A 15,397-nucleotide genomic window follows, 5' to 3' on the forward strand; every position below is an offset into this window, starting at 1 on the left:
CGCCCGTCCATCCGTCCACATGTAACAACTCGACTCCCATTAGAGGGATTTTCGGAAATTTTATATTTGGTCATTTAAAAAAGATTTGTCGAGCCACAGGAAATTTCGTTAAAATGGAGCAAATCGAAATCCGAAAATTATTATTTCTTTGCGCTTCCGTGTATAACTCGACATCCAGTGAATGGATTTTCATGAAATTTTAGATTTGGCGCTTTTAGTACGATTTATCTAGCAGCACAAATTTCATTAAAATCGAACGAATAGAAATCCAGAAATTACTATTTAATTTTTTTTTTTTTTTTTTTTTTTTTGTACATATATAGGCTAACCATATATCGCATATTGTAGCTGAAGCACTGGATATTATGTTTTTTGCTACGCTGGGGTTGTAAGAATGAACGGGCAATGTGGATGCACATAAAAGTCGTTGCTTTTTTGCTCTTTTTTTGTTATAAATCATGAATAATTAAATTAACTCGTTTAATTACGTTCGCATATGACAAACTACGTCCTTCGACTTTATATTGGCGCAAATTATAAAGCGTTTATTTTACCATCACTGCTAAAGGATAAGCAACAGATATACACATATTTATACACTAAGAGGTATAAGGAAAAGGTTATAATGATTTATGCACCAACATCGAGCCATGATGATGAAGAGTTGAAGAAATGTACACCGAAATTGAGAGTCTTCTATACGAACAGAAAACTCACTACACTATCATTATGGGAGACTTCAATGCTAAGGTTCGAAAGAGACAAAACAGCATAAGAAAGGGGAACTATAGGAAATTTTGGAATTGGTAAAAGAAATGTAAGAGGTGAAAGACTTGTGGAATTTGCAGAATCTCGAGGAATGTCAGTAATGAACGATTTTTTCAAGAAAAGGGTGTACAGAAAGTGGACATGGAAGAGCCCAAATGGATTAACAACTAATGAAATTGGCTTCATCCTCACTAACAGAAGATATATTGTGAATGATGTTACCGTCCTGAATAAGGTAAATGTTGGAAGTGATCACAGAATGGTAAGATGTACACTTGATATAGATGTACGAAAGGAAAGGAAAAAACTGACTCGAGTAAATAATACAAAGGTCTTTGAGATAACAGAAGAGTTGAAAAAGCAGTATGTACTGGAACTTAAGAACAAGTTTGAGCTGCTGCAGACTGCTCAGGACCAAGATATCGACGAGGAATATTACAACTTTCTGAAAGTGATAGAGCCCAAGAAACCTATAGGTAAAAAGAAATCTAAAGAAGAAAAATTAGTCAAGAAACACTTGTTATGATGAACCGAAGACAACAAATGAAGAACAAGAAAAACACTGACAAGGAAAAATTTGAGTATACTGAGTTATGCAAAGCCATTAGAAAGCGACTCAGAGAGGACATAAGAAGATTTAACACAGGAAAAGTAGAACAAGCATTAAGGGGAAACAAAGGACTTAAATCATCAGCCATGAGCAGTAATACAGAAAGACAAATGATACTGAAACTGAAGAATAGCGATGGTGTACTTATAAATAGCAGAGAAGGCATAATTCAAATAGCAGGAGACTACTATAGAGAATTATACAAGAAGCGAGGGAATGATGCCAGCAGTGGGAAGATGAATCGCAAATTAGTAACAAATACAACATACCTGATATCCTTCCTGATGAGGTAGAACATGCATTGAAGAAAAGGAAGAATCAGAAAGCCCCGGGGGGAAATGAAGTTACTGTAGAGTTGTTAAAATTGCGAGGAAGCGACATGACACAAAAACTGGCAATACTCTTCACAAAATGCATTAGAAAAGGTGTGACGCCTAAGGAGTGGAATAATGCAATCACAGTTTTGCTGCATGAGGAAGGAGATGAATCAGAAATCGTAAATTATAGACCAATTAGCTTGTTATCTCACATCTACAAATTGTTTACAAGGGTCATTGCTAACAGATTAGAACGAATACTTGATGAGAATCAACAGAAAGAGCAAGCTGGCTTTAGGACAGGATTCTCAATTATGGATCACCTTCACGTAATATCACAGCTAATGGGGAAAGCAATGAATATAAAAAACCGTTATGCCTGGCATTTGTGGATTATGAAAAGGCATTTGACTCCATTCAGTAAAAGGCAATGTTTCGGGCACTGGAAAGACAAGGCATCGATACCCCATATATTATGATTTTGAAGAAAATATATGAGAACGCTACCTCCTTTATTATCTTTATTAAATAAGGATTACTTCCTTCTTTTCTATAAGTAGCTTATAGACCTAGTCAGAATCGTTAGTTTATTCTGAATTGAGACAGCGAGGTTTGGAAGTTAATTAATACTTAAGTGTCCATAGTTTTACCATTCGTAACTTCCGCCTTTGTTATACGATATGTTACATCCCGAACTAGATAGCGTTAGTAAATATAGTATAGTATATAATATAATATTGTCAATTAATCAGTAAAATCTATTAATTTCGTTAAACTTCGTTGTCAATTAAATTGTACTTTTAACTAAATACATATAACGACTTAGATTACAAAAGTAACAAAATTAATTAATACATAACTTGATACGGAAGTTATATAAACGGAACTCGTAGGAAATACTTGATACTGAAAAATATATACAGTATAGCGTTATAACTGTGTTGGGATACAAGTTTAGGGTTATACTTTTGTACTGCAATTGAAATTTTATTAAAATTAAATCAAAATCATGACTCAGACCAGAGCAGCAAAGCAAAAGGCTCAAGCCAATGGGAGTGCTGTGGCTCAGGGGAGAACTGAGGGGGGCAGTTGCCCTCTGAATCACAGCCTTTTAAAATGCACTGCTTCCATGATGATTGTGGAACAATCGGGTACGGGACATGACATTGCCATGGGGGGTGTCTTTGTGTGTGTGCGATGCAAGGAGTGTAACGAAATCAGGCGACAACTCAGCGTTGTTATGGGCCTATATGAGAGCTTGAAGGACAGGGTGGATGCCCTGGAAGGATCTAAATTGAGGGGCCCATAAAGCTCTCAGCTGCCCACATCAACGCCAGAGCTTGCACTTGGTCATCACGCAACACAGTGGCAACCCCCAAGGCAGAATGCGCTGGTCCCACAGGAACTAGTAGTTGTTGGTGACTCTATTGTCAGGGAAACGGGGAACATGCTTTGTGAAAAGGATAGGTGGAACAGGACCAGGGTATGCCTGGCAGGGACAAAGGTTGATGACGTTGTAGGGCGGATATCATTTTTTAAGGGCACAAAAGGTGATATAGTTGTACACGTTGGCACTAATGATATTAAGAGAAGGAGACCAGCAGAATTACTTAATAAGTACAGGTCACTGTTGAAAAAAAGCCGTGAATTAGGGTTGAATTTGAAAGTGTCTGCAATTCTGCCCAGACACAATAGGAGGGAGTATACGATTAGAGCTTTGTCGATCAATTCAGCCCTGGAAAGATTGTGCAAGGCTCAAGGGGTAGAATTTTTTTCTGCCTGGTCTGTACTTGTTAACAGGAGAGACTGCTTCTACAGGGATGGGATACACTTAAATAGAAAGGGTGCAAGAATATTTGCTGATGCTATCGAGGCAGTGTTAGGTGAGTTGGAAAACTGCTAGCTTGTGGGGATACAAGGATTAATAGATTAATAGTAGCCACTGGCAGAGGTGAAAGTGATTCTTGCACTGCTTCTATTGGAATGAGCAGAAGCCTGGAAAACAAGATGCAGGATGTTTCAGAGACTGCTGGGAGTCATTGCGGTACAAGTAAACACATGGATTGTGTTAGGGTAGCTAAGAATAGGAACAGGTGCATGTTCAGGTGTGTATACTTGCGTGTACACCAATGCTAGGAGTTTCGTAAATAAATTTGATGAATTTGAGGTATTGCTCAAAGCATCAAAGGCGGATATTGTTGTGATATCAGAGACGTGGTGTCACACAGATATAACGAATGCAGAACTGGAGTTTGGGGAGTACAACGTCTACAGAAAGGATAAACAGGATAGGAAGGGAGGAGGGGTTATGCTATTAGTTAAGAAACACACAAAATCCAAGGAAGTGAAGCCAGTCGACGTCGCTGGACAGTGCAGTGTCCAGTCAGTTTGGTGTGACATAAGCATTGGGAGATCAAAATTGAGAGTAGGAGTGTGCTATAGGCCTAATGACTCTGATGAGTATAATAAGAAAATGTACAGGGAAATAGAGTGGGCCAGTAAATCAGAGAGTCTTATAATGGGAGATTTTAATTTCCCAGATATTGACTGGAATTTGTGGGTTGGTCGCTCACACACTAGCAAGGCTTTTGTGGATTATTTGGATGATTGTTTTCTACATCAGGATGTTCGGGAGGCAACTAGAGGGAGTAATATACTTGATTTGATTATCAGTAGTGATTCTTCATGCATTAAGAATCTGCAGATAAAGGAACCACTAGGTGGCAGTGATCACAGTGTGCTGGTGGGATTTACTCAAAGAGGTAACTACCATCAGGGGTAAAGGGAAGGGTTATTACTTTCGTAAAGGCGACTACGATGGTCTGAGACAGTATTTAAATTCTATGCAGTGGGACCAACTGCATAGAATTTAATTTCTATGCAGTGGGATGATGTTACCAACAACAAATTGAAAATGGGAAGCATTCAAAGAACTTATCTTGGAAGCTACTAGGCTTTACATACCAACTAAGAAATATTGTTCAAGGTTTAGGCCTAAATGGATGTCAGATGAATTAATGAGACATATGGCAGAGAAGAAAAATGCATGGATTACATATATATAACATGTGACATAGAAGCCTATGATAGATATAAGCTGGTCTGTAACCAAGTCACAAAGGAGGTTAGGCAGGCAAAGGCAGATTATGAGAAATCTTTGGCAAAGGATGCAAAGAAAAACAGCAAAGAGTTCTTTACTAATGTACACTCTAGAAGGAAGGGGATGAATCAGATTGGTCCACTTGATATCGATGGTTCAACTGTTGATGATCCTGCTCAAGTAGCTAACAAACTAAATTAATATTTTGCATCGACATTCACACATGAGGAGTTATTCAGCCAGGGGAATGCCAGAGGTGTATTCAACTCTGGCAGTAAGGTAGATAATCTTGTAATAACTGAGAGTAAAGTGGGGGAGAAATTGTTGAAGATAAACACAAGCAAGGCACCTGGCGTGGATGGGATCTATCCAGTTATATTAAAGGAGGCAGCAAAGGAAGTAAGCATACCCTTAGCCATAATTATGAGAGCTTCCTTGGACTCAGGGGAGGTACCCACAGACTGGAGATGTGCAAATGTGACCCCAATTCACAAAGGAGGATCAAAGGCTGACACAAGTAATTATAGACCTGTGATTTTAACTTCTGTTCCAGGAAAATTAATGGAGGCACTGGTTAAAGAAGCACTTCAGGATCATCTAGACAAGACTTCAGTTATAGCTCGGACACAGCATGGTTTTGTTAAGGGGAAGTCTTGCCTGACCAATTTGATTGGATACTATGATGCAGGGAATAACTTTGTTATTATATACGTGGATCTTAAAAAGGCTTTTGATACTGTTGCACGTGGAAGACTGCTGCATAAATTGGAGCAGCAGTGTGGCATTGGAGGCAAATTGCTGCTCTGGATAAAGGGGTGGTTGGGTGGGAGAAGACAGAGAGTGGCAATCGATGGACACTGCTCATCGTCGACTAATGTTATTAGAAGAGTCCTTCAGTGTTCAGTGTTGGGTCCATTATTGTTTTCTGTATTTATAAATGATATTGATGATTGTATATCAAGCTTAATGTCCAAGTTTGCAGACGAAGAAGGTTGGCAGGGTTGTCAAGGACTCTACTGACATTATGCTGCTGCAACAGTATCTGGAAAGGTTGAGTAGATGGGCTGAGAGGTGGCAAATGAAGTTTAACATTGACAAATGTAAAGTACTACATATGGGAAACAGCAACCCCAGAGCAACGTATCAACTCTGTGGTACTACACTGACAGTGGTATAGAATGAAAGGGACTTGGGGGGTGGTTGTGCAGGCAGAAATGAAGTTCTCTGAGCAGTGCAGACGGGCGGCAAGAGTAGCTCATGGTGTATTGTCAATGATATATAGGAATTTTTCTAGCAGGGATAAGGAGGTGATTATTCCCTTGTATAAGGCAATGGTCAGGCCACACCTAGAGTACTGTATACAGGTCTGGAGGCCCATTCATTTCAAGAAGGATGTAGAGCTGCTGGAACGAGTACAGAGAAGGGCAACAAGATTAGTGAATGGAACAAAGGGTTGCTCTTACGAAGAAAGGCTTAAGTTTTGCAAATTACAGTGTCTGGAGACTAGGCACCAGCGAGGTGACCTGATAGAAGTATTTAAAGCTTTGAATGGTTTGAGCATGCTCAATGCTGATGGGATTCTTCCTCTTGCTCAGAATAATCACCTGAGAGGGCATAAATTCAAATTGAGGAAAGTAGGATAGACGTGCGGAAATTTGCCTTTAGCCAGCGGGTGGTTGGTTGGTGGAACAGACTTCCATTCCTTGTCGTGGAAGTTGATAGCCTAAATAAGTTTAAGGCTCAGCTGGACAGGTATTTCGAACGAACAGAGGGGTGAAGTGGAAGTGGTTTTTTTTTTTTTTTTTTTTTTTGGCTGATGCTGCATAAGCTTGCTTTCTTGCATCAAATGCCTCTACTAATGCTAATGCTATTTATCATTTTTTTTTTTAATTGACTGGTCTGATATAGAAAGTGTTCTGTCTACAAGTGGATTTAGAAAACACATGGAAGGTATGGTGTTGAAAGAATTCAGTGATATAGTAGCAAACCTTAAAAAGCAACATGAGTTCAGCTTGAACACCTTCACCTTAAGCGGCTGCAAGCGATTGTAGGTGAAGATGAGTGCAGAGGAATTCGTTAAACAGCTAATGATAAAAGATCGCGTATCCGGAGAAATCATATCCCGAAATTTTTGTCGGACTGCTTCAAATTGTTTGATCTATACATACAGCGGCCGACAAAAAAACTGCATAACTTGTTAATTTTGCAAATAAGTTTTGCGCTGCGTTGAGGGTTGCAGAAATGTCCGAAATTTATTTGTTAGATGGGATATATATCTCTGTGAATGAAATCCAAAAAAGACTCCACCTGATATACCTAATTGCCATAAATATCTTGCTAAAGGGTGAAATGCGTAATTAATGGAAATATGAGAAATCATACAAATGGCAATCATTACAACCAAACATACATTTTATTGCATTTACGTGTACAAACTGAAATGACTAGTTAACGTAATAGTATTATGTACTATTACGTTAACTTGTCATTGTAACGATCTGGCATAGAGTTAATCAACTTCTGGATATACGGTTGCCCAATTTCGTGGTACTACAACCTTACAATGCTTTCCTGCAGCTGAATCTTACTTATTGGCTTCTTCTGAGCAATTTTAGACATTATGTACCAGCAATGTTTAATAGGGTTCAAATCTCGACTGTTGCCGTGCCAGTCCAACACTGTAATGCCAGCATTTCCGAAGTATGACTGCACCTTAAAGGAGAAAACCGAGGAAAACCCTGTAACTGTGTTTTAAGCCTTGTGAGACAAGAAGACAAACTCATTATTAAATCTAAATAGCATAAAACTTACCAATTTTGCTGTGTGGCAAGGTGCTGAGTCCTGTTGAAAAATGCAGTTTTGGATGTTTGTGTGGTGATCCGTAATAACGGGTTTCAGGCACTCCTCCAAGATAGCGGTGTAGGTTTCTGCATTCACCGTTCCGTTAATAAACTTAATTGACCCCACCCCTTTGCTTGTTATGCATCCCCAGACCATCTGACCGGTGGGGAACTTTAGAGTTTGTGTTATGCAGTCAAGATGGTATGCCTCCGATTTTCGTCTTCTGAGATATCGCTACCCATCCGAATATGCAGGCTGAATTTCGATACATCACAAGAGATGACAGTGTCCCATTGCTCTTTTGTGCATGAAACATGCGTTTTAGCCTAAGCAAGTCTCTTCTTCCTCATTTGTTGGGTCAACAAAGGCTTCTTCTTGGGCCGATAGGCATGCAGACCACATTCCGAAAGTCGTCTTTGGATAGTTCGTGCACTTGTTTCAACACCTGAGGCCATTTCAAAGTCCAGTTTTAGATCAGGAGCACTAGCATGGCGATTACGAAGGCATATCCGTTTGAAATATCGATCTTGGGAAGGCGTAGTCACTCTCTTATCCAGGTCTTCTCTTCACATCACTGGTTTCACGCTTTAATTTCAGCACCCGGGATACTGTTGATTGGTGGCAGCCTATTTTATCTGCGATAGCACGCATAGAAAGCCCTTCCTGAGACAGAGTAGCAGCTACACTTTTTCTTGATGTCAACTGAACATATGAAGCCACGCGTACATCTCCACAAAACAGGATACTAATGAGCGTGTATACCCTTCCAACGCCGTATTTATAGAAATGTCTGATGCAATACGTTGCAATTACTGTCTGACGCAATACCTTTGCTTTGTGACAAATAAAATGACTAATCAAACAATATTTTATACGTTTCAGTACAAATGCAAAGTTAATGCCGTTAAGTTGATGCCGTTTTTTTGTCCGCCGCTGTATGTGCAGCTTTATGTTTGTGTCAGTCCCTTGAAATTAGTATGTAATACGAGTTAATATTTCATGAGGCTCATCTTCGTACAATCAAGATTTCTGAAATAACATTTAACTTGCGCCACATCTATAGTGACTCATCTGAACTACTATAAACGTGATTAAACCCAAACTAGAAGTGGTTATTACAGGGTTACTATAAATGTAGTTGATTTTCATTGCAAAACATGGTGATTTACTGAAATTATACTCAGTAATCACCATCCCCATATTCACATAAAAAACAGAAACACACTTTTAAAGTTATGCTACGTTGTATTTTCCATCTCATATTCATTTTCTGAATTTTATAACATCGACGTTGCCAAAAACGTGAGGGTGCCTGGGAAAATCATTTTTCTTGTGCTCTGTTTCGTGGAAAACATCAGTGTCACTATTTAGCATGCATTGTAAGTCGAATAAATATGAGTTCCTTCTAAAAGGATCTCCATTTATGCTTGGTATGAAATCTGATACATATTGAGAGTTAGTAAGTATGGCATTTAGAAAAACTGGAGAACTTGTCTTTCAGGCCTTTGAAAAGTTATAATAGGAACCAGCCTAGTGAAAGTATAGCAGAAAAGACTGTATGCAAAAATACATTAAGATGATGCAGAATGGTATTAAAGGTTAAGTTCTCATTACAGTATAACTTAAATTATAAACGACGAGCGCTAGTTGAACTAATTCTATCGCTAGTCATTAATAAACGTTTTTTTTTTTTTTTTCATACCGGTCATTGAGAAGGTAAGAAGCTCCTTACGCAACTTATGCTCGCATCAGCTAGTTGAATTGTATTCACAAGCAATAGCATTAAGTCTGTCCTGCTTATGGAATTGCTGTAGTAGGGTTTTAGGAGCATCAGTGGCTAAGGCCATATTGCTCCGTGTGTACAGTCTGTAAATTGCGTTTTCTGTGGTCGACTTGTTGAACGAAAAACCAGAGTTTCCGGGAAAAACTATGCAACCCTCGCTTGAACACGACTAATTCAGCCACGTTGTGAAAAAGACCCGTAAAAATGAGTTCGGGACTCGAACTCAGTCTTTTCCATCCGGGGTGGTGAGGACGGCGATTCTACCAACTGATGGAGTCTGTGAGGAGATAGTGGTTATAACTGCCGTTCTCTCCAGACTGGATAGAAAAGGTCCTGGTTTGAATCTACTCAATGACGGGATGGGCTATATAATCAATCCGTGGTTGAGTTAATCGGTCACAGGAGTGTACAGCAAGGTTTTTACCCCCGAAACTCTGGTTTTCCGTCCAGCGAACACTCGCAATTTATGGGCATAACACATAGGTAGAAAAGATAACTTTTGGGTAGCCCTAATATGATTTTTTTTTTTTTTTGTCCTATTCATGGAGAAGTTCAAAAAATATAATTTTAAAAATGATTTCGTTTATTATTCACAATGAAAGATCGTATAAAAGTTCAAATAAGTCCTAAATAACTACTCACAGTGCAACGACTCGTCACGATACCTTGCGAATAATAATTGAAAAAAGTTCTCATGCAGAATGCAGTCACCACCACGTGGTAATGGTCCCCAAGGGGCTTTCAACATACCTTGCAAAGGAACCCTCTTGCTTAATGTAAATACCATTATAACAGATAACAAACACCTTGAAAATCTGGAACGGATCCAGTTAGGCATGGGTAATTCTTTGACAGATCCTCAAAGGATTCCAATGGGTAGGTATGCCTTGAAGCAGGGCTCATATTGGATGTAATTCTGCTGATGTTAAGTCTTCAGCCCTTTACTGTTCTCTATAAAGGATGCCAATATCTCCCTCTCTCTCTCACACACACACACGACACGAGTGCGGAGATGGGGGAAACCCCTGGTGCCGTCAGACAACTAACACGCACACATGAGTAGCTTTAATGCAACAGAAAAGCCCAAAACTTTGGCTGATTGCTCGACAGTGAAAAAATAAATACAATAAACTCTGTAAAATAAGGTGACGGATTTTAAAAGTTTCCGAATTTGAAGGAGGTACGCCTAGTGGTCGAGAAATTTTCAATACATATTTAAACTGAACTTATTTGCATCTGTAATCATTTATAATGACTCTTAGTCTTTCATTTGTTTTAATGGACAACACTACTTACACTGAATGGATAAGGCAATGGCCTTAATTCCCACAGCAGAACTTGCCTTTTATAAAGAGCTGCCTCGAATTCACTACTTTAAATATATAGCTTTAACTATATCACTAATTTTAAAATTGTTTTCGTATACAGGCGAAACATGGAACATTTCTGGATGTTGTCCCTAGCGGCCACCTGACATCTGATGAGAACACAGTTAGTCCTGAAACAGGCTCTCAAATAGTCTCATCTTTTAAGCAAATGTCCAGTTAGTCTTTTATAGAGTCAGCTGTTTGAAAGTAGTGCAATACCAGGACAACTAGTTGTAAAGAAAAGCTTGTTTTGCTGTGAGAATTAAGACTTGTATTATCTATGCAGTTTAAATCCTGTTGGAGGCAAAAACAGACTAAAGGGCAAGAACATCCTTTAAGCATCTTACAAAGAAAGAAATATCAATTTTTTGCATGGATTTTTAAAGACAAATGCGATCGTTGATACCAGTGCCGGAGTGCTGTCTTAATATTTCAGGATTATAAAATGTTGATTTTTTTATATATTTTGTAGACCATGTCGGATTTGAAAGAATTCTGGAATTTAGAGTGCGGGATTTTACATTCTTGGTACAGCCAAACGTTGTGTTCTCACCTCTCTCTGGATCTGAAATTTACCGGCAACTACCATCTCACTTTTAATGCATATCAGATTAAGAATATAACAGCTATGAGGCAGAAGCAGATATGGTACATCCAGGGGAACTCTGGCTATCCCATACGTGAACTTTATTTTCATTGAAGACATATCTGACTTCGAGGTGGAGGAACAAACTGAATTCAAGGCATCTCAGTTACTCTCGCTGCTGAACTATCACACATCTTGTGGAAAAGCCTTGGTTCTATTCCGTCAAAAAAGGAAATAGAACTCGAGTTCGACCTCTTTCCTACTTAGTGTGGGTACGACGGTGATTATGTCCACGAGGGCCGCGACGTAGTTACCTTGGTTAGGTTATGTGTGCGTTAAACGCCAAAGCTGTGAGGCACCAATATATTGTGTCTGCTAATTGCGTGTATCCATAGGTCGGTTTGTTTTCTGGCGAAAAACATTTTCTGGTCGAAGAGGGAGGGAAATATATGTAGCCTTCGCATGAGACCAATTAACTCAACCCCTTTGTGAAAAGCGCCCATAAAAATTCCTCGCGCCATTGATGAGGTTCAAACTCAAGCCTTTTCTATCTGGTGTACAAAGATAGCGATTATCACTACAGTACAATCTACGACAGCCAGTTGCGTTAGTCAACCATGGTTCATAATCCAAAAATAATTCGAAACAGTCCAGCCGACCTCTCAAAATGCAAGCATGAAGGGAATTATTATTAGCTACATGGTGCAAGGAAGCCTGAGGCTTATGCTGTACCAGCCAAAAATAAAAAAAAAATCCCTGAGAGAGAGAGAGTAGAAGGGAATCACCAAGAAAGATGATATCCAGCTCAGGACCTTAGGTGTGTCAAACCCATACTCACCAGATGTGAGCCCCTGGGGTTGATTTGATACTGCTTTTCCATTGTATTAGGCGTTAATCAAACATAGAACGAGGGGATGGAACTAATTGGTGACTAGCAGAAGTGGTCACCTTTATTCATTATGCAACAAAGGTAAAACAAATATTTCTCGCTTTCTCTTAGAGTTTTGAGGGAATAGTTTCCAAAACTTCCTACAGCCTTCATAAACATTACCAAGTTTATGACAGAAATTTCCTTTAATGGCCATATCTTTTTTAAGAGATGAAAAATGAGTTAGTTTTATTTTATTTTTTGGGAGGGGGGCAATACAACCGAGCCTGATGCTTCGTTAATGTTTTGGTCTGATCCTTAAAACGTAACACATTACTGTATTATATGTTATTTTTAAAGAAATAGTGATATTAAAAATATACAGGCATTGCAAACGAAATGCAAAATAGTCGTTTCTACTTCATCAAATTATAAATTTTGGAGCTCTTTTTGTTTTCTCATTTTTAAAATTCCTTAATACGAAATTAAAGAATTTGATTATTTGCTCATGACAGATGTATTTTTGCAGTTAGTATTCTGCATTTCTTCTGAGATCAGTACAGTATTAACAGGGCCGTGCGGTAGATTTTCTCAGTATGATGCAAGTCTTCGAAATGCCGCCCCCTTACGGTGTCGCCTGATGCGGCCGCCTCTCTGTATCATAGCACGGCACGGCCCTGAGTATTAAATAACAAGAGTTCTGTGAGAATGAAAATAATAAATTTTATTTTTACAAAATTTCAAAATATTTGCTTACTATTTAATAAGAAAATATTTTAAAAATTGTCTTTGAAAATTATTAGAGAAGTATATCGGTAAAGAAATACAATTTCCTGTTTATAAATTTTTTGCCCTTAGTGTATCTTTAGTGTTTGTATCTAGAATCGGTAATAATCGGCCTTAGAAAGGCTGTTAACCTCTAGCCGTTTAGCTGTAAGGGGTGAATCATGTACTGGTTTTGTCACCATTAGTGCAATAAAGATTCCGAGACTCCTAATGTTAATAATTTTCTAGAAAACAGTTTCAAGGAAATTACTAGCCATAAATCATATCGTTTGAAACACTGAAAGTATTAAAACCAACACAAACGAATATCAGTGTTTTGCTGAAAGGTGTTAAAACTCTTGATTCTCCAATTCCTCTTGCATAATAGCGTAGCTTTCAAACTGTTTTCGTTATGTCCTTCCTAATAGTTTGATAATTAAATGCAATGTAAAAATCTTTAAATCTGGTCACCTTTTAGAACTCGCCAGTCCCTTCAGTAGAGGATGCATCCCTTAGTTCGAGAGTTACTACTTAACGAATTTTCTTTCCATTATCAATACAGTGCATAAAATTTGACGTAGGAATGTTTTTTGTTCAACTTAATGAGATTTCAAATTTAATCATGTAAAAAAGAAACCCAGTTTAAGTTTTTGCCTTGTAGTTTGTTTTGATATATATTTCCATAAAATAAGCACATCACACCACATGAAAGCAGTTTATTTCAGTTTCTAATGAGCATCTAAACGTACACCAACATACTATTAAACGTATTACACTTATTTGAAATGAGAATTGGATTGGTCGTGATTATTTTCTATTTTTATTAACAGATCAGTATAGAATGTGCATGCATTAAGCTAAAATATGTACAAATCGATCAAACCAACCATTCGTCATTATATCGTAGAATATCTTTTATACCTTATGTATTGCTTCCAACGATTTCCGACATTTTTGCCACAGAATTTTATATTACGACATGAAAAGTCTGTTTATTGGCCACCTTCGCTCATATTCTTGTCACTAACACACACCAAATACACAGTCTTACAAAATACTCAACATTACTTTCGTGATTTGGTTATCGGTGTTTACTTGTAAGCTCAGTTTAATTGCAGCAAAAACAGCTAGAGCAATATTGATAGTGGAAATTTTTCTGTAGCTACACTTAAAAGCACTTTTCAGAAATACGCATCACGGTGCTAGCCGTCCACAGTTCAATGGGATGAGGAGAGGATGATAAAATCTGATCCCATTCAAATTTAAACAGCCTAGGCATGCTGGAACTCAGTGGGTTGAACACTGTTTGCCCAGACTAACAGTTATCTAGAGCACATACTCGCCTACACAGCCAAGACGAGATTTGACTATAAAGCAAAAAAGAAACCCAGCTTAAATTTCTACCTTACAAACTAAGTTTCCCTTGGTTTATTTTTACGGGATCTTCCTTTTCTCTGGCTGCTTTCCCAGAACGATGTTACAGGCAGTACTCCGTCTTTCTCCATTGTTTGTGAGAGAAGTTTTGGATTAGAACAGTCAATATTCTTCATTGATCTAACCGCCTTCTTGAATCCAGAATTCTTCTTCCATTCCATTATGAAAGTAGGTAAAAGACCATTGGAGGTTTTTGTACCCATTATGAGCACACCTTTTTTCTTTCCTGCGTTTCGAACAAGCTCTCCGCAGCATTCTGTCATGTTAGCATGCTTGAATATAGGTCTACGAAGATCCTTTTTCGACGTACTACCTCGAAGTTTCAGGATTTTAGCCTTTTTACACTGCAGTTTCTGCTTCTTCAGTCTTCGGATTTTAGTCTTAATCACTAAAATAAAATAAAATAAAATAAATGTATTGATATTTATAAAAGTAATATATAATGTTAGATAAATCTTTCTAAAGTTGAAAATTTTCAATGTTATATATCTGAACTGTTTTTAAATTATTTTCATGTACAATAAATTAAAATCTGTTAAAATAATGGAGTTTATATTAATTACAAAAACCGTAATTATGTTGTACTTTTTAATTAATACAGTAAAACTTGTATTAAAAAAATCGAATACCAATAACAGTATTATTGACGGAGCAATTATAAGAATTAAACGTTTTATTATTTATTATTTTTTTTTCATAAGAGGATCAAAAGTTTTTTATGTCATTAATACTTCTGATAAATATGGATAATTGGCACTTTTTAAAATCAAAAACTAATTCAACAATGCATATATCTGCTACAGTTTTCGTGTCACATAAAAAAGAACTAACTAAATTAGTAAAATTATTTTTATTCATATTAAAAAATATGAATGTGAACTTGGCCTGACGTAGCAGAATGGTTAAAATAGAAGTGCAGTGGCACACGCGTTTGAGTTGACGTGATTCGAGACGATGC

At 37.8% G+C, this 15,397-nt stretch overlaps 1 protein-coding gene across 1 annotated transcript in view; it reads right to left on the reverse strand.

The window, feature by feature from the left end:
• Positions 1-13,827: 13,827 nt before the first annotated feature.
• Positions 13,828-15,397, reverse strand: part of LOC150078964 (secreted frizzled-related protein 5-like) — a 158,894-nt gene continuing 157,324 nt past the window's right edge. Inside the window, exon 3 of the mRNA XM_090382622.1 lies at positions 13,828-14,827. Coding sequence (XP_090238748.1) covers positions 14,418-14,827 — 410 coding nt within the window. The 3' untranslated portion in view covers positions 13,828-14,417. The remainder of the gene's footprint in view (positions 14,828-15,397) is intronic.

This window comes from Mastigoproctus giganteus, chromosome 10 (assembly GCF_048544385.1).
Source record: "Mastigoproctus giganteus isolate SK-2022 chromosome 10, ASM4854438v1, whole genome shotgun sequence".
NCBI classification, from domain to species: Eukaryota; Metazoa; Arthropoda; class Arachnida; order Uropygi; family Thelyphonidae; genus Mastigoproctus; species Mastigoproctus giganteus.